This window comes from Silurus meridionalis, chromosome 1 (genome assembly GCF_014805685.1).
Source record: "Silurus meridionalis isolate SWU-2019-XX chromosome 1, ASM1480568v1, whole genome shotgun sequence".
In the NCBI taxonomy this organism is placed as follows: Eukaryota; Metazoa; Chordata; class Actinopteri; order Siluriformes; family Siluridae; genus Silurus; species Silurus meridionalis.
The window spans coordinates 2,731,856-2,755,646 of record NC_060884.1 but is presented as its reverse complement, the minus strand read 5'-3'; the positions used below and the strand labels follow the sequence as shown (position 1 = coordinate 2,755,646).

At 41.6% G+C, this 23,791-nt stretch overlaps 1 protein-coding gene across 5 annotated transcripts in view; it reads right to left on the bottom strand.

Moving 5' to 3' along the window:
* Positions 1 to 1,151: 1,151 nt before the first annotated feature.
* scn1lab (sodium channel, voltage-gated, type I like, alpha b) overlaps positions 1,152 to 23,791 on the bottom strand; it is a 46,080-nt gene continuing 23,440 nt past the window's right edge. For all 5 annotated transcript variants that reach the window (XM_046847682.1, XM_046847696.1, XM_046847678.1 and 2 more), the window contains exons 12-27: positions 22,979 to 23,320; positions 21,838 to 21,967; positions 21,438 to 21,676; positions 21,041 to 21,214; positions 20,276 to 20,632; positions 18,412 to 18,903; positions 12,996 to 13,128; positions 11,443 to 11,597; positions 10,912 to 11,085; positions 8,275 to 8,397; positions 7,312 to 7,587; positions 6,957 to 7,010; positions 5,773 to 5,910; positions 5,446 to 5,550; positions 4,503 to 4,773; positions 1,152 to 4,381 (exon numbers count right to left, since the gene is read on the bottom strand). In XM_046847682.1, coding sequence (XP_046703638.1) covers positions 3,186 to 4,381; positions 4,503 to 4,773; positions 5,446 to 5,550; positions 5,773 to 5,910; positions 6,957 to 7,010; positions 7,312 to 7,587; positions 8,275 to 8,397; positions 10,912 to 11,085; positions 11,443 to 11,597; positions 12,996 to 13,128; positions 18,412 to 18,903; positions 20,276 to 20,632; positions 21,041 to 21,214; positions 21,438 to 21,676; positions 21,838 to 21,967; positions 22,979 to 23,320 — 4,359 coding nt within the window. In that variant the 3' untranslated portion in view covers positions 1,152 to 3,185. The remainder of the gene's footprint in view (positions 4,382 to 4,502; positions 4,774 to 5,445; positions 5,551 to 5,772; positions 5,911 to 6,956; positions 7,011 to 7,311; positions 7,588 to 8,274; positions 8,398 to 10,911; positions 11,086 to 11,442; positions 11,598 to 12,995; positions 13,129 to 18,411; positions 18,904 to 20,275; positions 20,633 to 21,040; positions 21,215 to 21,437; positions 21,677 to 21,837; positions 21,968 to 22,978; positions 23,321 to 23,791) is intronic.

Sequence of the window (23,791 nt, the reverse complement as noted above, 5' to 3'; positions counted from 1 at the left end):
GAAACATGTTTTTATGTGGGAACTCAGTTATAAATCAAATAACACCTAAATGTTACTATAAATGTGTAAACGTTTAATAATATATATACATATTTTTATTTTAGCTTGTTACATTGCAGTGGTATAAGAATAAATCATCACGTTGTAAATCGATTTAAATCCCAGCAGGCAAATGAACAAAGTAGCAAATGAATGGATGAATTAAACCCACAACATACAACTGAACCCACAAATAAACAAGCAAACAACAAAATACACGTGACTAAATAAATAGACAAACAAACGAATTAATTAATAGACAATTAAATTGATAAATGGATGGATGGATGGATGGTTGGATGGATGGATAGATGAATGGACAAACAAACAAATGTACATAAACCATGTGAAAATTGTTATGTTATTTGTTATGCCGAGGAAGAGCACTGAATCAAAGATCGGCTCTGAGCCCTTTCCTGTTTGCAGTGGTGATGGACAGGTTGACGGACGAGGTCAGATAGGAGTCTCCCTGGACTATGATGTTTGTGGATGATGAAGTTATTTATGGTGAGGTGAGAGTAGGGAGCAGGTTGAGAAGAGCCTGGAGTGGTGGAGGTACACGTTGGAGAGAAGGGAAATGAAAGTCAGTAGGAGTAAGACAGAGTACATGTGTGTGAATGAGAAAGAGGGCAGTGGAGGGGTGCAGTTGCAGGGAGGAGAGGTGGAGAAGGTGGAGGAGTTCAGGTACCTGGGGTCAACAGTGCAAAGTAATGGAGAGTGTGTTAGAGAAGTGAAGAAAAGAGTGCAGGCAGGGTGGAGTGGGTGGAGAAGAGTGATAGCAGGAGTGATTTGTGATAGAAAAGTATCTGCAAGAGGAAGAGGAAGGCCAAGGAGGAGGTTTATGGATGTGGTGAAGGAAGACATGCAGGTAGTTGGTTTGAAAGAGGCAGATGTAGGGGACAGGGGGGTATGGAGACGGATGATCCGCTGTAACGCCCCCTAATGGAAGCAGCCGAAAGAAGAAGAAGCCCAATTTAGTTCTAAATTACTCCAATTACACAAACACAGTTTCCTCAGTTTAGTTATAAATAATTTACTTTGTCAGGAACCCACAATATTTCCCACAATATTGATTTTCTCAATCAAACACATTTCTTAGGCTTTCAAAGGGATCGGCTTCCCAAATAGGCTTTATTTTGGAAAACTACAGTGTACGTCAGAAACCTTTTTGCTGCGATTCAAAGGAATAAAAGTCATTTTGCACATTCTGAAACACATTTTCCAACCAAAAAAAAAAAAAACATTTCAATGTAACAAAAAAAAAATTAAATTCTCAGTTGATAGAGAAAATTTCCGGTACATGGTGTGGGGGGGCGGGGCTTCATGATAGTCATGAATATCGCGTGACAGTTATAGTGATGAGGAAATTAAGTATACTTTGGTACAAAAAATATGATCTTTATTCTTTTGGCTTTTTAAAATAATGTCACCATGTAGTTGGTTAGTATAGTGCATGCAGTTTACTACAACACTACGAATGAAATATGACGACCACTGATTGCTTCATAAATTTATATGTACATTTAAAACCGGGACCTGGCCCTCACACATACTGTAGCACTGTGCAAAAAATGTAAACAAAATAAATCAATAAAAAAAAAACAAAAAAACAAAATAAAAAACAGGGAAACATGAGCTCCAAACTACTATTTACACTATAAAACATTGAACAAGAGAATGGGAATAAAGCACATCAATGCTGGTCCCAGTACAGTCACATATACTAGCGCTCTGTCTCACAGATATATACTATATATCTTTCTTTCACACACACACACACACACACACACACACACACACACACACACACACACACATGCTCACACAGACACACAAAGATAATATTCATCCAGATGGCAGTGTAAAAGTGCTCCTCTACAGTGTCGAGTACAGAGGTGAGATACAGAGTGCCGATATGTACAGACAGAATCACCACAAGTTTTAACAGAAGAGCTGATCGTAAGTTGTAAGTATTCGCCCCTTCCCTCCCTTCCCCCACATCCCGAACCCGGACGTGATATTTTGTTGTTTTTCGAGCTCGGAGTCTCCTCCAGTGTCGGAACGTTCGCTTTGGAAGAAAGACGTCGTCTCTCTTTCGAAACCGACAGAGTCGCGGAAAAATGTAGCTTTTTTTTCCCCGGCACGGAGACATTCAGTAACATTCGGTTGTGGATCAGGGTTACCAACGTAGCGGGATATTCCAGGGAGTTTTGTTTAGGAGTGGACATTCAGGCTTCTGAGAGCAACCGGATTGGTTCGGAAAAAGAAATCGCGTCTCGAAGGATTCGCGATCGGCTCGACCGTGCTTGTTTGCTTTACTCAATCGTCTGTCTTGTTAAACTGATAAATAAGGCAGCGCTGCAATACATCTCTATCTATAATTATAATTCTATAAAACATTCGCAAGAAACCCCGGCGGATGTAAAAATCCTGATCCCTAAGCGGCTGTTGCGCTCGAGACGCACCGTGAGCCGAGATTTCCGCCTATTTTATTCCACATAACCGGCAAACCTTTAACATATAACCCGTTAAATATCTTTCTTTCTCTCTATGTTTTGTAGTTCTACATTTCCACACCCTCGATAAGACTCGCGCTTTGATGAAACAGTTCACACAGTCAAAAAGAATGAATAGAAAATTTCGAGATGTTACGTAAAAAAAAAAGGAAAAAAAAAACAGGTGCAGGTTTTATCGTAATACGCCATTCGAAAACAAGGACACCAGTGGTAGTGGCAGTGCTAGCTACTGATGACCGTGTGACAGTTTCCTCATGTCCTCCAGATTGTTGGAGGACATTCGGAATGAACAGACGCGTCCGAAAGCTCCGCCTCACACACACCCGAGTGCTCCTTAACAGTAACAGTCACTCTTCTGAAATGTACGTGCGTGTGCACTGCGTGTGCAGTGTGTTGCGTGTTGACGAACATGAACATTAACATGTCTCATCACCATGGATCCTAGTCAGTCTCTTATTAGCACACAGCAATAGACAATCACACACACATGCGCACACACACGCGCTCATTTTGGTTCCAAAACCATCGCGAAAGGAAGTCCATAGCGTTGTTCCCCGTAAAGTCTGTAAACAGTGTCTCGTTTCAAAGAGCAGTCTTCATCACGTTCGTATCGTTCGCGTTCTCGGGAGTTCATTTCTTTCTCTCGCGTGTGTCTTTTATACTGTTCTCCTTCTCCCGCCTTTCCTTCTCATACTTGTCCTTCTCCGATTTGGCCACGCTGTTGTACGAGGGCGGTGACGCCGAAGACGGGGTCATGTCTGTTTTTTCCGACACCGAGTTCTCAGGGAACTTCCCAATCACCAGAACTTCCTTCTCGTGAAGAGGTTCGCCGCCGCCCTGCAGTCGCTGCCGGTACATATCGGACGCCTTCTTGATCGTGATGCGGACGCGGTAGTGCCGGAAAGCTCGCTGAATGATGATGGCTGACATTTCCTCCTGCTTGCGACGCAGGGTGGTGGTGATGGGCTCGTAGGACACTTTGGACGGATTGGAGGCCATGAAGCGCTCCTCCATTTGACCACGCAAGGCATCCATCTCGCCCTCCTCGCCCAGGACACGCAGCGTAAAGGCGAACAGGATGTCCAGGCAGTGGATACGGTCTCCGCTGACCATCGGGAGGTCCATGGCAATCAGCTGGATCTTGTTGGGTTTAGGAATGCGCAGCGGTGGGTCCAGGGCGTCGGCAAAGTCCAACAGCTTGTCGTACTCAACGAACTGCGTAGCGTTCGGGTCGAATCGCTCCCACACCTCATAAAACATCTCAAAGTCGTCCTCGCTTAGCGGTTCGGCACTTTCCTCCGTAGCAACGCTGAAGTTCTCCAGGATGACAGCGATGTACATGTTGACCACAATCAGGAAGCAGATGATAATGTAGCTGACGAAGAAGAAGATGCCCACTGACGGGTTGCCGCAGTCACCTCGGTATGAGCTGCCCGGGTGCTCGCTCTCGCTGTCGCAGTCAGGTTCACGCTTATTCAGGATGGGAGCCAGAAGCCCATCCCAGCCGGCTGACGTCGTGATCTGGAAGAGGCACAGCATGGAGTTTCCGAACGTCTCAAAGTTGAACATGTCATCGATTCCGGCTTCGTGTTTGACGTAGGCAAAGTTGGACATGCCAAAAATGGCGTAGATGAACATGACCAGGAAGAGCAGGAGCCCGATGTTGAACAAGGCAGGAAGTGACATCATTAAGGCAAACAAGAGGGTGCGGATACCCTTGGCCCCCTTGATGAGACGGAGGATGCGACCAATCCTGGCCAACCGGATGACTCGGAATAGGGTTGGTGACACAAAATACTTCTCAATCAACTCTGAGAGGAACATTCCTGCAAATACATCAGATCGAAACGTTTTACTCATGAGAATGTCTCCAATGTGATTTCTGAAGAAAAGACATCTGAGAAATACGTTTCTAGGCTTCTTACCAAACCACTTCCTAGCACTTACCTACAATGGACAGAATCACAACCACAAAGTCAAACACATTCCAACCGATGGTAAAGTAGTAATGTCTCAGGGAGAACATTTTCAGCACACATTCACTGGTGAAGAGCACAATGAAAACCAGGTTGATCCAGTATAGGATGTTATCCATTTCTTTCGTCTGGTCGTCGGTTTCCACCATCATGGTCACCATGTTCAGGCAGATCAGGATCATGATGATGATGTCGAAGGCTTGCTTGGTAATCAGGTCAAAGACAAGACCTTGAAGTTTGTTCTGGAAAATTAAACAACAACAAAAAAGTTGTTAACCGATTAATCAACCGATAATTTTTTAATCGGGTACTGGATGAAACACAAACAAATATAACACTCCATGTGAAATAGTACTGAATCATGTAAATGCCAAAGCAAATAAATATGACTATATAATAATGAGTAAACATGATTATATAATTCATAAATTATAAATATAATATAGCTCTCTCTGTGCAGCACACAGTCTCACTTGTAAAAACAAATGACAGTGATTTGCCTCTAAAGGCCGCTCTAGTAATGACAACCCTCTGGTGCACACTCTGGTGCTCATGATATTTCTCACTCTGTAATGTTTTCATGATTTAGAATCACACACTTGGATTCACCCAGATGAGAATGGGATCCACATTGAGGCTGGTTCCTCTCAAGGGTTCTTCCTAATACCAACTATGGGAGGTTTTTCTTGTCATATTTCCCCCAGGCTCGCTCATCGGGACAAATACACATCTTTCACTTTTACTTACATTTTTGTTACTTTCTTTAAAGCTGCTTTAAAGAGAAAAAATTGAACTAAACATAATTCCGACTCTGATTTGAATTTATAAGGGGGATGCAAACTTTTGCACTTGACCACACACATAAAAAATGCACTCTTTTCCTCATTGTTGGTGTGTTTAACAGCTGTACGTACTGTGGGTCTGGGGATGGGTTTCTGCGGTTTCTTCGAGCCGAGCTTCTTCATGGCGTTGTAGTATTTCTTCTGCTCTTCTGTCATGAAAATGTCCTGACCTCCGAAGTAAAGGACAAAAAGAAGGAGTCTGGTTACAACCTCACCTGCATGAATATTATCTATAATTCAATCAAAGTGCACTCAGAGTCGCATGCTAGTCACCTAGAAACCAATAAATGTCAGTGAAGCAGAGCTGCCTTTGCTAATGCATTCATTCATGTACTAAATATTTAAGTATACTGCAGACTGTAATCATTTTAAGATATTATTCCTTTTCTAAACACTCATCTTTTTCTTCTGCTGGTTGAAGTTGTCGATGATGACACCAATGAACAGGTTGAGTGTGAAGAAGGAGCCGAAGATTATGAAGATGACGAAGTACAGGTACATGTACAGGTTCACTTCATAGTCTGGCTGATCCTCCACCTGCAAGACGAAAGAAAATGATTAGCAATCTGTCTTTCCTGAGGTACCATTTATTATTGAGGTACTGGTGGTCATGTTTTTTTTTTCTGGACCCGCCTGATTCATCCTGGTGCCTTACTTCTTGTGTTCTTAACAATCGGAGAGCAGCTGAGGATGGTTAATCAGTGTAAGGATCCATGATGTTGCCATGGAAACTCAAAAACAATGAAGATCAATCTGCACTGTAATCAATATATACAGTATAAACCAGGTGTCCTCAAACTATAGCCAAACAGTCCAAATACGGACCACCCACAGATTTCTAACGACCCTTGGAACAATGCCAGAGTCATCAAATGTACTTTTTGAGTTTATGCATGTGGAAATACTCAAGTCATATTGGAAATGGTGACTTTTAACTTGTAATTGAGTAAGTTTTGCAGTACGTTATCTATACTTTTACTCAGGGAGGATTTTCAGCTACTCTTTATATATTTTATTTGCGATTACGATAAAAGCTAAAGATTTTGCAGAAAATTTTAATATTTACGCCCATATCTAGAGCAACTTATAATTATCTCATTTAAACACCTGAGCAGTTGAGGAGTTAAGATCCTTAGTCAAGAGCTCAGCAGTGACCGCTTAGCAGTGTTAGGATTTGAACTCATGACCTTCTGATCAGAACTGTACGATTAAGCTTTTATCCGCTGACCTACTGCTTCCAGTTCACTCCGGAATACACTTGAACATTTTACAATATTATTCAATACAGGGATTTTTTTATTTTTCATAACATCACGGTTCAGCGTGACGCCGGTGCGAGTTGGCACAGAACATTAAATTGCCCAGTCACGCAGTAACCCCATGGCTGCCTAGAGCTTCTACCACTAAGGGAGTAAACGAGCTCGGTACATATTACTGGTATAATTACGCCTAAAAATAAGCCTCATCTACTCCCACCTAAACAGACCCACCACTGTGAAAGCTTCAGGTTCCTGCATGGTGCATCAGTTATTACTGAAATGTAGCCTTGACGAAATAAGAAACGTGTTGCGAGAGAGACTTACATTGCGAGAGTCTACTGCAGCATACATGATGTCCATCCAGCCTTTAAACGTGGCCTGTGGTGAGAAATAGGAAAGGGATTCAATACAAATACGGCATTTGGCCTACGCCCTTATTTAGAGTGATTAACATCTTCTTGATCATTCATACAAATGCACAGCTATGGGGTGGCTGGGATTTGAACTCATGACCTTCTGATCGAATGGCTAATGCCTTAACCACTAAGCACTGATACAGAGAATAACAGCATTCATTATAGAATATAGTATCAAGGGTTCTACAGGTTCTAGTGGTAAAATATCGAACCCCGTTATTGTGGTTCGATTTTAAAGCTGTTTTTGAGAAACGTCTCCTCACCACTTGGAGCAAAGCCAGGTACCCGGCTCCTACGTTGTCGAAGTTGATCTTGACGTTTTTCCAGCGCGCGCTGTCGTTGACCAGCGCCATGCACTCGGACTTGTTGTTGACCATGCTGATGGGGAACAGCTCGTCCGTGGTGGTGTTGACGCAGTGGTAGTACTTGCCGGCGAACAGGTTGACGCCCATGATGCTGAAGATGAGCCAGAAGATCAGGCACACGAGCAGCACGTTCATGATGGAGGGGATCGCACCGAGCAGAGCGTTCACTACCACCTGCCCAAAGACACAGGTTTCAGATCTCAATCGCCAGAAGCCCTTTTTACATACTGTACACACAGTGGGTTTGGGGCTCATGACATTCTTGTGATATATTAATGGTGTTAGTTGAGTGGGGTACAAGGGATCACACACACACACACACACACACACACACACACACACTTTAGTTATTGCGTTATTGAAGGAAAGCAGTGATCATCTGGAGAAAAATGGTGTTTACTAATAACTATGAGCACTATACAAGGGCTTATTTTGGCTCGTGATGAACCGGTCACATAATTACACAGCACAGAGAAGATCTTACCGCAGCTGCTGCTGCTGATTCTAAGTTCAAACTTTTTTTTTTTTGGTATAATAGTTGAGAAGAAGGTAGACACACAAAAATTGGAACATAAAACCAAAAAACCTTGCTTGAGACACGATGATGTCTACATTTGTGTACTGCAAATGAAAAAAAAGACACACAACAGTGAAATTAAAGGTCAAAGGCACAACAGAAACATCACAATAACACCACGGTTTCATCCGAAACGACAAGAAAACGAACATGCAAAAGAAATTGGAAAAAAAAAAAAAACATTTCTCGGCTGAATCCGATTACATAATGCATTTGTGAAAGTGTTATACTTACAGTGACAAGGAAAATTTATTGTGTGTATGTGTGTGTGTGTGTGTGTGTACCCTCATGCCCTCGAAGCGTGACAATGCTCTTAGCGGTCTCAGAGCACGCAGAGTCCTCAGTGATTTAATGGCACTCAGTTCAGAGTAACCCAGAGCAGTAGCAACAAGGCTGACCAGAGACACCTACAACACACACACAAGACATAGTAGAAAGCATTGGGATTATCAAAAAGCAAGTAAGAAATATATAATCCTTGTTTTAACCTTCCATACAAATTCATACATCTTAGACACTGAGCTCAGTTTGCTGTGAATATTTTCTAATTAAGTTCTTTATTAAACAATGACCAGTGTCCAGGACTCTTCACTTAATCAACTCAGTTTATGTAGAAAGACTCTAATGTGACTCTGATCTATTAATAGAATGATATTAATGAGTCAAACACTGATTGATTTCTATTACAATTATCGCAGAAATGAGGTCACGTGTGTGGTGAGTTCGAATCTGGAGTTTCTTCATCATTTATTCCTCTCTAAATGTTCTGTTGAACTGATGCTGAACTGTATGTTGGTGATCAGTAGATACACCAAGCGCCAAGTTCAAAACAGAGCACACGCTCGATCCTGGTTGGTGACTCGCTGCGTGTTTGACCGGTTACGTTTTTCATCCTCATAAATAAAAAGGAACCACCGATTTCTCAAAATGTAGTTGAGTAAAAAAGTACAATATTTGACTTTGAAATGTAGTGAAGTAAAAGTCTCCTCAAATGAAAATACTTCAGTAAAGAACAGATACAAAATAAAGGGTTACTTGGGTACATTTACTTCATTACTGTCCACCACAGTTCGGCAGACGTCCTATCCAGAGCGACTTACAACTGAGCAGTTGAAGTTTAAGCTCCTTGTTCAAGCATAGTGATGCTGTGATTTGAACTCATAACCAATGTAATCCAAATTCTGGTGTCTTAACTACTCTACCACCTCATCCTTATCTCCAAGTGAGGGGAAATATTCAAAATTCAGCATCCAAAGACATCCTATACAATTGTGTCTACGAATTTGTGCTAACAGTTTGGGGAAGAACCACATATGGCTGGGAAAGTCACAATACTTTTACCCATGTAGCGCATGTATAATTAAAATTCGTAAGAACTACAAGTGTAATCCTGGGTGAAGGTTGTTCTGAGGATAGCTGAGGATGGTTCTGACTTGCCTAAAGATCTATGAGACTCTATGGTTTAGAGCTTTGATTCCCACCAAGAGTTTTGCACTCAAGCGTCCATCAGTGAACAGTAACTTCAACAATGATGAAACTATAATGAATGGACATTAAGGAGGAGGACGGGTTCCTTTTTGAGTGTGGTTCCTCTCGACGTTTCTTACCCATACTATCTAATACCATCATACCGCACCATTCCACATTATGGTGTCTAGTTATTGGAAAATTAGGAACCTCTTCATGGTACCAGTCAGTCAGATCAGTTCCTCTATTTGCTTACTGTATTTGTACACTGATGTATGAGGATGAAAGTGAGGCGTCGGGGTGGAGTGTGGGTGCCGGCGTCTTTGTGACAAGCTGGCACCCTCTAGGGAATTAAAGTCCCAGTATTCCAGGCCCGTGTGTGTGTGTGTGTGTGTGTGTGTGTGAGAACGAGGTGGGAATGAGTCACCGATGAGTCAGCAGATGCTAAACAGATAACCACCTCCATCTGCCCTATGGGAACAGATTATTATACTGTTGTCTGGGCTGTGACCTATACTGTGGATATAATATACATAGTGTGTGTGTTGCAAAAAAAGGCTGAGTAAGGATCTTAAATTCCAAGGATGGATTTAAGCCTATGACTTACAAGTGTGAACACGTAACACGCAGTGAATTACAAGCTAAGATGAGGATTATTCAGTGTCCTATATGGCAACCCTGCAGTAAAAAGCATAGAAGAACTAGTTGTGTCAAATTTAATATTTAAAATAAAGTTAAATTAAAATAAACAGAATGTAAAATTGTCTAGGAAGGTGCCAGAGACTCAACAACACTCGAGGATACAGCGAATAATCACCTAAAACCAAATCCGTTTCAGCATGATACCGAATTAAACTGCAAAACTATCTGCTTCACAGATTTATTTGAAAAAACAAGATTTGTGAATATAGTTAAAAGTAGACATTTTGAGCTTTTTATTCATATAGTTATTATCTCTGTATACACTGAAATCCAGGATGTTGTTATTTACAAAAGCACAGCATTTTGTTGTTAATATGAGTGTATATATTGTATATGTATATTATCTGTACGATAAAAAAAGACAGAATAATTTAAGTTTAGTTATGATGGAGGAAAAAATGGCATAAAATGCACTGGTGCGTTTGTCGACCCCAGAGGGTTAATTGTGTGCATCGTGGTGGATCGTGGCATCGCGGCGTACCAGAAAAATCTACTTTAGTACAGTAATTAAGTATTTGTACTTCATTACTTTCCTCCTCTGCCTGACTGTACTGTAAGTACACTATATATACAAAGATTCATAGACACCTGATCACAAGCATTTCCTTCGTTTTGAGTCTCTACCAAAATGTCATAAATGTAAATCAGAGATAGCAGGAGATCTTCCACTACAACCCATGTAAAGCATATCTTCATGGAACTGACACACACACACACACACACACCATTTAATACACCAGGGTTGTACATACGTCGACAATCAGGAAGTCGAGCCAGCACCAGGCGTTGGTGAAGTATTTGACGAAACCGTAAGCCACCCATTTGAGCAACATCTCCAGGATGAAAATGTACGTGAAAACTTTATCTGCATATTCCAGCACCGTCTTGATCGTCTTCCGCTGCTCTACGTAGATGTCCTCAAATGCCTTAATGCACAAACACACACACACACACACACACACACACACACACACACACACACACACACACACACACCAAGAGACAATGTTTTTTGCAGTTTCTGCATGTGGATTATTGTTGCTGCTCTGTATTTCTACAGTAGATATTAATATGTATAAAAGCACTGACGTCCGATAGCTGACGTTTGTGTGACTAAATTTATTCCTAAGCTTCGTTATGATGTTTTGCTCGAGCTAATTATGGACCACTTTCCTCTTCTTTATGTCGCTGCTTGAACCGAATCAAAGCCAAGAAATATTCATGTCTTATTCATATGTCTGTATCTCTGTGTGTGTGTGTGTGTGTGTGTGTGTGTGTCCTACCAAAGCACCACTGCTCAGCAGGATCATGAAGATGATAAAGGACTCAAACCAGTTGTGCTCGACAATAATAAAGCAGGTTTTCCGTAAAGTCCACCAGCTCCTCCAATGTCCCTTTTCCACATCCACCTGACAGCACTGAAACCTCATTATGCAGCCTGAGAAGAAAACAGGAGGAAAAGAAGGTGAAAAACAGAGGATAAAATGCTAGAGATCATGTTCAGAGCTGAAAAGATCAGGTCTAGTTATGAATCTCGGTGATGTACAGTGTTAGGAAGGAAAAACCGCAAGGAAAAACCCGCTCATGCTAATTTATCAATTTACACTTCTGTGTTTAAAGAAACGGCATCGTCTTTAAATGGTGCAATGGTGAACCTCCTACACCTACAGGGTGATAGTTACCTACTCAAACCTCTATATACAATACCATTGATTTAACGAGCAAAAATGCCTGCATGAACATTGATTTGCTAGCATGCATGTATGCTAGCATGGTGGTACTACACGCAGTAGTAAGTTTCTAGTGTGTCCTATTACTGATAAACAGCGCACGTCACGGGCCAGGCCAGAGGACGTCAATCAAGACGGCAGGCGACAGCGTGCGTGCATGGAACAGCGTGTGGTGATGAGGTTTCTTGTGAACGAAGGCGTAAAACCCGCAAATATCTACAGAAGGCTTCGAGCACAGGACGGTGATGAGACGCTCAGCCGCAGTAAGACATTTCAAAGGTGTGAAAGTTTCAAAGACGAAGACTGAGGTTGATAAAAACCTTGTCAAATCAGAGTCGGAGTTTGGAAATTCGGAGTTACGAGGCACACACACACAGCATGCTGTTACAGGAAACAACATTTTATTCCTCTTATGACAAAACAAAAGTCATATTTCTATCCGATTTATGAAAGTTTTTTTTTTTGTGAGGAGAAGTTTATGAAACGTTTTTGGAAAGAGTCTTCAGGGTCAGGGCTTTGATTTTTGGAAAGTATCCTTAGCGTGAGGATGTAGAAATAGTAACCCCCGTTGCAGGACTCAAAGATCCAGGGGGTGGAGTTGGACCTGGTACAGCTCCTTCTACTTGGGTGAAGTTAAGCAGAAAAGAGCTTGGACTATGATTCCTGTGTGTTAGGAATGATGGTCCTGGTGTGCTGTGAGCGGTTAGATCAGCTCCATCTCCACCCCATCAAATTCCGGTTCTGCAGCAAGGACTGTCTCGCTTTCCGGTTTCTTGACTAACACTAACATTTATGGCCTTATCAGTTCTCCAACTGAGCAAATCATGGTTTAGGACCTTGCTCAAGAGCCCAGCAATGGCAGCTTGGTGGTGCTTGCATATGAACCCATGACCTTCTGATCAGAAATCCAACATGGATTTAAGTGTAAATCTCCTACACTTGGTGATTTGGGTGGATTATGATTCTTAGCCGTGTTCATACTGAAGTGATTAATGCTGGCACTCGTAGCCTCGAACTGTACTGTGGAATCGAGTGTCACATCAAATCAGTCCCTGCTGCATGACACACACACACACACACACACACACACACACACACACACACACCTTCAGTGAAGCAGTCCTCAGGGTCCAGTGACTCCTCTGGTTCTAGCTCGACTGATTCGGCCCCCTCTCCCGGGGGTCTGATGTCCACCGTGCTTCCTTCAGAAGAACTCAGAACCGTGTCCACTGGAAGCTTCTAAAAGCGCACACACACACACACACACACACACACACACACACACACACACACACACACACACACACACACACACACAAAAGAGCATGCAGACAGCACACACACACACACACACACATACACACACAAAACATATGATTAAAGCTCTGCACTGTGAGATCCTTCAGTTTTTTTGCCTTTTCATTACTTTCATGCAGATTCAACCAGATCATTCAAAAGTACCTACAAGCCTGTGGATTTGATTGATTTGATTTGCTTTGTCCCGATTGGTAGCTGTGCACGATGGCCTAGAGCACGGCCTCATGGGTAATCTCACAGTCAGCTGTGGGTACGTTTGATGGGCCTTCATTCCTTCCTCATGCATTTATTTTTTTTATCTTTTTTAATTTTTTTTATCAAGGTGCATATTGAAAAAAGAATTCATCCAAGCTCAAGTGATCTCGTCAACAGATGTTGAGTGCTTTCAGTATTTTCATGTCCAGTCCAAAAAAACAACTACATTTCTGTTTTCGTTTTTTTTTTTTCTTACAGTTTTCTCCCCAGCGCAAAAGAAACAAATGATTTCTGTTGGATTAGATTTCTGTTGGATTAGATTTCTGTTGGATTATACCATAACAGATTGAGGACAGTGATTCCGATTAGAAGAGGTTCAGATTGTGACATGTTCCCCCCCCACTGACTGCCATTTTCCCCTCATTGACATGAAAACACAGGGTGGAAAGTCCATTCCGTTAAAGCAGTGGTCAAGCTTCAGTCCGCCAGTCAAGAGTTTGAAGAGAAGGGGAGCCGCATTAGCGCATCTCTAACACCAGGACCGCACCGGGCCGCGAGCCTGAGACAGCATTCACCTTCACGCCTCCGAAACGACAACATTTCATTTAAAAAATATAGAGTTTCTGGTGCTCTGTATTCAGCCAAAAATAATATATTCTATTAAATTAATGATATGAATTATTTTAATTATTATTATTAAAAAGACAAACATATTTTGGAAAAATTTTTTGCTAATTTTACTCATGAACCAATTACCTGCCTACATTTATTCACTAAGTTAGAGAGAACGAGAGAAAGAGAGAGAGAGAGAGAGAGAGAGAGAGAGAGAGAGAGAAAGAGGGGGGCAGGCAGTCAGACAGACAGACAGACAGACAGACAGACAGACAAAGGGAGGACAAAAAGAAAGACAGAAATAGATTTAAAAAAAAACAGAGATAAAAGAGAGAGAGACAAAGAGACAGAAACATAGACAGACAGACAGACAGACAGACAGAGCTGAATGGGGTCGAAAAGAAAACAGAAACAGATTTAAAAAAGAAACAAACAAATAGCAAGAGGGGACAGAAATAACAAAAGTTAAACAAAAGAATTGAACAGACAAAAAGACAGACAGAGACAGACAACACAAAAGGTGACAGAGAGATAAACGAAGAGAAAAACACAGAAAAAGAAATATAGGAAGAGAGAGAGACAAAGAGACAGAAACACAGACAGACAGACAGACAGACAGACAGACAGACAGACAGAGCTGAATGGGGTTGAAAAGAAAACAGAAACATAAATAAAAAGAAAGAAACAAAGAGCAAGAGGGGACAAAAATAACAAAAGTTACACAAAAAGAATTGAACAGACAAAAAAAGACAAACAGAGACAGACAACACAAAAGGTGACAGAGAGATAAACGAAGAGAAAAACACAGAAAAAGAAATAAAGGAAGAGAGACATACAGACAACAAACAAAAGGAGGACACAAAGCAAGACAGAAATTGATAACTAAAAGAGAGGTAAGAGAGAGACAAAGAGGAGACAGAAACAAAAACTGACAGACAGACAGACAGACAGACAGACAGACAGACAGCGAGATAAACGAAGAGAAATAAAAGAGAAAGGGCGAGTCAGAGGAACAGTAGCAGAGAGAAGACCTTCAGTTCGTGTGAATGAGACAGAGAGAACAATAGAAGCAGAGAAAGATAGGCAGAAAGTGAGAAAGTGATAGAAAGTGAGAGAGTGAGAGAGAGATTGATAGATAAATAGAGAGAGACTCCTCATGTCTCCTCTATAAATGTAACATTTCCACGTAGTTAATTAAACCCTGATCTTTGTAGGTGAGGTGTTTTTTGCGCCGTGGTGTCCTGAGGCCTGAAGCTGATAAACGTGTGGTGTAACGCAGGACTCTACAGCGTGGGCGTGTGCACAGGCCGAGTCGATGGCGGAGTGAAAGGCAGGAATGCTGTCTGAAACTGAGCGGTAGCGCTGGTTGCCGTGGTACCAAGCTAATGCGGCACGGGGGAATGATGTAAGCATGCCGTGTGCATATTCAGAATGTTCTAGATTATCTTTTAGAGTTCTCTCGGAGCTACATAGCGCCACAGACCCTTCCGAGCGGAAATGCTTTCACAGCAGGGTTGGATCTTATGTTTTAGAAGCTCAACAAAGATCTGTCTTATGTAGTAGCATTTCAGAAATGTCTGTCAGCTCCCCCCCAACCTCCCACTGTCTTTTTCATTTTTTGGTTTCTTTGGTCCAATTGGTGATGCTATCTAACCCTTCATCATTTGTGCAAACATCCTCGTTAGTGCAAGCTAAGGAAAGATATGCAAATTCATCCAAAAGCAATGTTAAACATAAAAAGAACCATTAAAAAAAAAAAACACAGATCTTATTTTGAAAGATAAATCTGCGCTCAAATCGTTATCTTTTCAACGATTAGCTTGGTTTCATCCAGGGTTACAATGAGAAATTAGTGCAATGCTAGGTCATGTTACTACAGCGTATCAGTCTAGACACACTGCCTCCTAGTGCTCATGCTTATGATAGCAGTTTAATACAGCAGCCATTCACAGTGAACAGGAATTATAATGATTAAAAAGTTATGTAAAGTAAAGAAAAGAAAGAAAAAACCCTGTTGATACCAAGCTGATAGTTTGGTTACAGAGCTGCGATGCTGTAGAGCAGCTTTCATCATTCCTTTATGAACAATACTGATGTCAAGATGCAATTAAACAAATATGAGCCATGGTCTAATTCTACTGAGGCAACATCCTCCTTACACACACACACACACACACACACACACACACACACACACACACACTGTAAAGGTGTTTTCACACTTGGTTGAAATTCTCAAACAAAGAGCTGATGCTTTGGGGCGGAGCTCTTAATAGCGAAATTGATGATCTTGCATTTTAATGAAGTCACTCAGGCTTGGAAAATGTCAGGTGCTGGATGGTTTGTTATTCAGCATCCTCTCGTACCGAGATTATTTTTTAACTAGGACCAGTCCTGTTATGGATCTATCGGCCAGGAAATATATAAGGCGGTATGGGCTCGGCAATAGGGGTAAAATGGTTCAGGCAATATGAGGCAATATAAGAGGAAATACGCCAGACAATTTGGGGTAATATGGGGCAGGCAGTGTAAGACAATATGAGGCAATATGAGCTATAGGGGTGATATGAGGTAAAAAGGACCAGGCGATATGAGTGATTATAAGGCTAAATACTGTAGTTTGGGGGATATAAGGGATATAAGGTGAAATAGTCCAGGCAATAGTAGGTGATTTGAGGTAATATAGCCTGGGGGGTGATATTAGGTAAAATTGACTAGTTGATATGAGGCATTATAAGGCTATATAGCCTGAGTGTTATAAGGCCATGTGAGGCTATAGAGGGATATGACGATATATACCGTATTTTCTGGACTATAAGCCGCTACTCATTAGTTTCAGTGTAGACACCTGCGGCTTATTTATGTTCAAAATAAGAATGTTTGTAAAATTCAGTGGGTGCGGCTTATATTTGGGTGCGCTTAATAGTCCGGAAATTACGGTAATCAATAATGTAATAACTATAATCTAACTACTTTTTTCTGAGATATTCTGTGCATTACAATAGTATTATATTAAGGTAATAAATGTAATTTAATTGCATGACAGGAAGTGAAAGTAAGAAATCTTTCAAATCAAACTTTTTTTAAAATAGAGGAAAAAATGGAATAAATAAATAAATCATTCTTACGCCATTCAATGCGCCAAACTATAAGCTCCAATAAACAATATATCATGCAAGTGGGAAAACGAACTTCAACACACACCAACGTGTGCTCACATGTGCGCACACACACACACACACACACGCACACGCACACGCATACACGTACACACAGGATGTAAGGATGCTCAATAGCTTGAATTATAGATGAAAAATGATGATCTTGCTCATTCCGTATGATGGTTGTTACTGCAAAGAAGCCCGGTGCGCTAACAACAAAACATGAAAACAATTTAAGTGAAGGAAAAGAAACATCTGTCTCTCTCCAGTGCAGTGGGTTTCAACAGGAAGGGGCAATTCAGGGAAGGGCACAGGCATAAGAGAACGAAAAAAGAAAGGGCAATCCGTTCCAAAAGAGAATGAAAACCAAAAGAGAGTGAGAGAAAGAGAAGGAGAGAATGGGAAGAGAGAAATAGAGAGAGAGAGAAGAGTTTGGGAAGAGATGACAGAGGCAGTCTTCATGGTTAGTGTGTGGGAAGAGGAAGGACTCTTACAGGGGTCTCTCAGAGAAAACCTGGGGTTCGTCTCTCATAACGCTGCAATAACAGGTCACACACAGAAAGATACACACTTCACAAAACATGGATAACAACGTCGGCAAAACTTCAACACACCACCAGGAAAAGATTACAAGGAGGAAGAAAGGAGGTTAGGAATCAGTGTGATAGTAGCAATTTCTTAAAGACGTATGCACGGAAATGAGCAGATAGGCACGCAGACACACAAACACACACAGAAACCAGACACAACATGCATGTGTATACGTAAACACACTCGATTTCACCCTAGGCATTAATGCTGCATTTAACAATTTCTTCAACAAGCTGACTTCATTCATAATCTGGACTGAGGGAATCTGTTCCTGCTCAGCTGGTTGTAAATAATACACATTATGTATGTACAGTGTGTGTGTGTGTGTGTGTGTGTGTGTGTGTGTGTGTGTGTGTGTGTGTGTGTGTGTGTAAATATACTGATATAAATTCAGCAGCTGTACCAGGCACATGGTCCTAAGTAGCTCGCTATGATCTGGGTCATGTGAACATGGGGCTCATACACACACACACACACACACACACACACACATGGACACACCAATATATACACATCTATATTCACAATGGCAAAATGACTTGAGTAAAACGTGAGATTTGAGTTCGCTACAAATAATGAACCTTAACATTTTTTCAAAAAAATCTACAGATTCAAACACGTCTAGTATTTCAGATCTCTTTCCTACCTCTTTGCTTCCCTCTACGTCGGACGACTCGCTGCTGAAATCCTCTGTGTTGAGGTTCTCGAAGTCTGACTCGCCCACGGCGATGGGCACCGTGACCGTAAGGCTGGGGTTGTGGATGAACGACATGTAGTCCCCTTCCTCGATGCCGTACTTGCCGTGGCTGTCCACCCCATTGCTAGGCGACACACAGCCCTCCTTAAGGAAGTCCTTACCGAGGTCGACGGCCACGGGCGCATGGTTGGACAGACAATTCTCCTTGCCGTCGCTGTGCAGGTCATCCAGGGGCTTCTCCTCATCTAGGGCGCCGGGTTTGGTCCTGGCCAGGAAAAGGCTCTGCAGGAACTGCCTGAGCGCAGACTTCACAAAAGCAATGCCCTTCTGGATGCGGCCCACGGCGATCTGCAGGTTGTTCATCTCGCTATCGTCGTCAGTCGAGGCCAGGTTGTCCGCACTAAAAGAGCTCAGCAGCAGAGCTAGGAAGAGGTTCAGCACCTGCAATTCGAGCACAAAACGGAGGCAGACGTTACCATAATACCAGAAAAAAAAAATATATATATATTTTTTACAACATTATCATAACATGTTGTATGTTGGGAGAAAACCAACCACGGTAGTTCTATGTGAAATCACACGTTGAGCACCCCCATATAACCAAAATGGCACAATCCTCGTTTCATAACACCTCTGAGAAGATTCGAGTGTATTCTGTAGTCGAATCAGACTCGTCCTTTCGTAGCATTGAAAGTTCCACTATTCGGGGTCACCGCTATTTGACTAATATACCTAAAAAAAAAATATGATAGTTTCCCAATATATGGGAATTTTTCTAATTTTGCATTATTACAATTTTGTGAACATCATTTGGCATCAGTGAGCTTCGCCTGAGCTCAAGACTGCCCACATTACAGGTTTTGCATAAACAATTTGGATCAAGTGGTTTAAAAGTTTCCTGGGACATTTTTTTTCTCAGTCTATGAGTGGTGCTATAGAAAGGGGGTCTCTTCAAAGCCTTTTAAAGGTGACATCGCGATTACGTCAAGGCGCTAACTAGGCGAAACAAAAGAAACATGGAGGCGGTCAATACAAACCAGCAAAGTTGATGTTACAAGCAGGAAAAATGGGCGAGCGTAAGTATTTGACATATTGTGACGTCTAGACGTCTGGGTCAGAGCATCTCTAAAAACTGAAGCTCTTGTGAGATGTTCCTGGACTGCAGTGGTCAGTGTCTATTATAAGTGCTCCAAGGAAGGAACAGTGGTGAACCGACGACAGCGTCACGAGCGGCCGAGGCTTTTTTTGATGCACGTAAGGAGCGAAGGCTGGTCCGTGTGGTCCGATCCAACAGACGAGCTGCTGTAGCTCAAACTGCTGAAGAAGTTCGTGCTGTTGATGCTCGAAATATCACGAGTGTTTTGGCAGCAAAAGGAGGACCAACACAATATTAGGCAGGTGGTCATAATAAGTCTGATCGGTGTAAATACATCTTCATGGCTAACTGGTAAGACCCAAGTGAGGCAGGTGTATTCATCTACAGTGAATGCAGTGCCATTTCTGTTTACGGGTCAGCCAATTTATTAAAGTTAACTTTTTTTTATTTTTTTTGCGGTCCTGGACAGCATATGACCTCCAGGGGTCATGTTCCAGTGATGCCAGAGACGTCCGTGAATGTAAAAAATAAATAAATAAATAAAAGAAAAATGGTTTCTAAGTTCTTCGCTTCTTAAAGAAAGAAGTCTAAACCTTGAGTCTTCATTTTAAGGGTTTTAGAATAAAGTGTTTCATAAAATCATAACCCAATAAAACCCCATTATAAAGAGAAGCATCAAATCCACACCAGCCTTGAGCAATAACCACCAAATCTTACCACCAAGTTCCCAATCACCATGACCATCATGAAGACGATGAGGCACATGGTCTGGCCGGCCACCTCCATGCAGTCCCACATGGTCTCGATCCACTCGCCGCACAGCACTCGGAACACAATCAGGAACGAGTGGAAGAAGTCCACCATATGCCAGCGTGGCAGCTGGCAGTTGTCCGCGATGTTGCACACCAGTTCGCGGTAGCTCTTTCCAAACAGCTGCATGCCCACCACGGCGAAGATGAAGACGATGATGGCCAAGACTAAGGTCAGGTTACCCAAAGCGCCTACAGAGTTCCCGATGATCTTGATCAGCATGTTCAGTGTGGGCCAGGACTTGGCCAGCTTGAACACTCTCAGCTAAAGGAAAACAGAATAGAGGGCATCATTCACAAAGTACTATTGTAGGACATACAACAGAGTGCAAAAGTTTACACACCCACCCCTAGTTTGGTTTGGCTTCCCCAAATTACAAAACTTTAGAAAGTTTAGTATATTTTAAAATTTTATACATAAACAATGAACAGATTAACATTGTGCGACCTCATTGTGAGCAAGTCGAGTATATAGTCAAAAAAATCTTTTTTTTTTTTACGATTTTTCGTGAAGCAATCAGGGTAATTGAAGAAACACCCACAAAATGATAAAAATGTGGTCTCATTAGCATCATGCTGTCATCATGTGGTCATCAGTACCATCCACTCAGCTTTGACAGTGTTTTTAAATCTTAATAAGGACAATTTAGGGATAAAGGAAGGGTGTCCTTACCAATCTGAAAGATCTGAGAACAGAGAGCCCCTCCACGTTAGCCAGCCCGAGCTCCATCAGGCTTAAACTCACAATGATGCCATCAAAGATGTTCCAGCCCTCCTGGAAGTAGTAGTAGGGGTCCAGGGCAATGACCTTTAGACACATCTCAGCTGTGAAGATCCCTGTGAACACCTGTACACACAAATGCACACTCCATTTACCATTATTTATATGTATATATAAAATATAATATAATATAATATAATATAATATAATATAATATAATATAATATAATATAATATAATATAATATAGTGTGTGTGTGTGTTTGTGTGTGTGTGTGTGTGTGTGTGTGTGTGGGTGTATACATACACACACACACACACACACACACACTATAAGCCAAAATCCTCACCAGATTTCCGACTGAGAGCACATCGTTGAACTCCTTGGTCATGGGATAGTGTTCCATGGCCATGAAGAGGGTGTTGAGGACGATGCAGATTGTGATGGCCAGGTCTACAAACGGGTCCATTACTATCATGTTGACCAGCTTTTTCACTTTTAGCCACTGGGGGCAGCAGTCCCAGATCAGGAAGCTGTTGGCAAATTTGTACCAGCAGGGGGGGCACTTCTGTCTCGACTCCTCGAGCTCTACAAAGGGGACATGGATGCAGAGGAGGTGACTACAGACTTAATGTTGCATCATAACAGAAATTAGAACCGATTTAGATTTTATTGTGTGTGTATATGTGTGTGTGTGTGTGTGTGTGTGTGTGCGTGTGTGTGTGTGTGTGTGTGTGTACACGTCATACCCTCCATAGTGTTTGTGAGAATACTGGCTACACTTAGAGCTCTTTTTCTAGCTGCAGCATCGTCCAGGTAATCAGAAGCCTGGTGTGACCCAGAACGCTTTTTACAGACCTCTGACTCTGTTGTCGTTCCCTAGAGAAAGAGGAAAAAGAAAGTGAGTGAGTGAGAGGGTGAGAGTGAGAGAGAGAGAGAGAGAGAGAGAGAGAAATAAGGGATGACAGAACAATGAGCTGAATAATGGAAGTTTGAAGTGTGTAGTGTAAAGAGGAGTTCTGGGATTGAAAATCTGCAAGGAAAATTTTTTTGCGAAAATGATAAGAATTATAGATATTTGCTATTCTAGATTTGGTACTAAGGCACAATTTCAGCTGAAATAATGAAATGAATTAATATTTATTAGTACTTTATTAAAAAATCTAAGCACAGATATACCTCTACTCAGGTAAACCACCACATTGTTTCAGTTTCTGTCATTTTTAGCATTTTCTGTTAATATAACCGTATTAAAAACAAATCAGGTAGCATCAGCAACTTCACATCAATCAGCAAAAAAATAATAATAAATAAATCAATAAAAAACCCTTAAAACAAAAAAACAACACTAAAATCTTATTAAAAGTAACTATTAAAATCTATAATATAATTCAATGCACCGGACAAAATCATTTAAAGGTTTGGAAAATGTTTTAAAATATTGTGTTATTTGCATGACTTATTATTTACATGTCCTCATAATCCCAGCAGTTTATTCATACTCATCTTATTGTAATGGATTTTCGCAGTGTCTCATTTTGTGCTGAATTTGCATCTTTTTTCGTCCCCATGACTACAAAGAAAGTTTCTAGCGCTGGTACTGGTGCTACTATTGTAATGCATTATCCTTGGAAGATAAGGTGCCACCACCATGACAGATGTCCCAATACTTTTGCCCATGTACTGTAGAATATACAGTATGATTGTAGTGATTATACGTGCTACACGACACGCAGCAAGAACGTAAACGCAAGAAATGAAATAAAGGCAATAAAATAATACGATAGATGAAAGAAATCCGAATTGGAATTCACTACCAATATACTCACAATTTCATATATTTTTCTAAGAATATCAGCTGTATAATGTTAATATATCTGAGAGATGTACCTCAGGAAGCAATCGGCCAATTGGTGAAGTTGGCACAGAAGCTCCGCCCACCAAGGACACCACTCCGTTACAGTCGACAGTACAGTGCATCTTCCCATTGGCCGGAAGCATGATGCGTGGAGCGGCGAGGCTGCACTGACTAACTGTGGAGTTCCTCCTCTCGATCCTCCGAGGTACGAAGAGCGAGCCTCGCCGGCTGTCGCTGTCCTCAAACGTGCTGTGCTCATCATCTGCGAAGTCGTTCTCCGAGCCGAAGTCCCGGGCTCGGCCGCGAAAGCTGAACAAACTCGCACGGCTGTTTCGCCTTGGAGAGAAGATCGAACCACGTATACTGAGGAGAGACTGAAGAGAAGACGGCGAGACAGAGAGAGGTGTCAAAATTTAGGAAATGTAAAACGTTAAATAAATTACTTACATTCTTATTACAGTATATGCTACAACGCTGTCAAATTCTCTCTTCTGATTGGTCAGAAAGTGTTGCTTAATTTTCAGAAGTTCTGACAGTAATTCCATTAACAAGGTAAGTCACAGGTTTCTATTAAAATACTTCACTTATACTAAATGACGCAAGGGCTTTTATCCTGGACCCTTTTTTAAGAAAATATATAAAGGTGGTGTTGATTTAGCATTAATGGAAGGAGTCTCCAGTGTCCAGTGCTTCATGGATGTTCCACAAAATTATACGTTGGCCGAGAAGTGCGATTATTGCAAAATAATGATCTCTGAGGTGGTAAAAACTGGAAGAAGGGAGGAGAGAAAGACAGAGAGAGAGAGAGAGAGAGAGAGAGAGAGATATGGACCACCAGAATATAT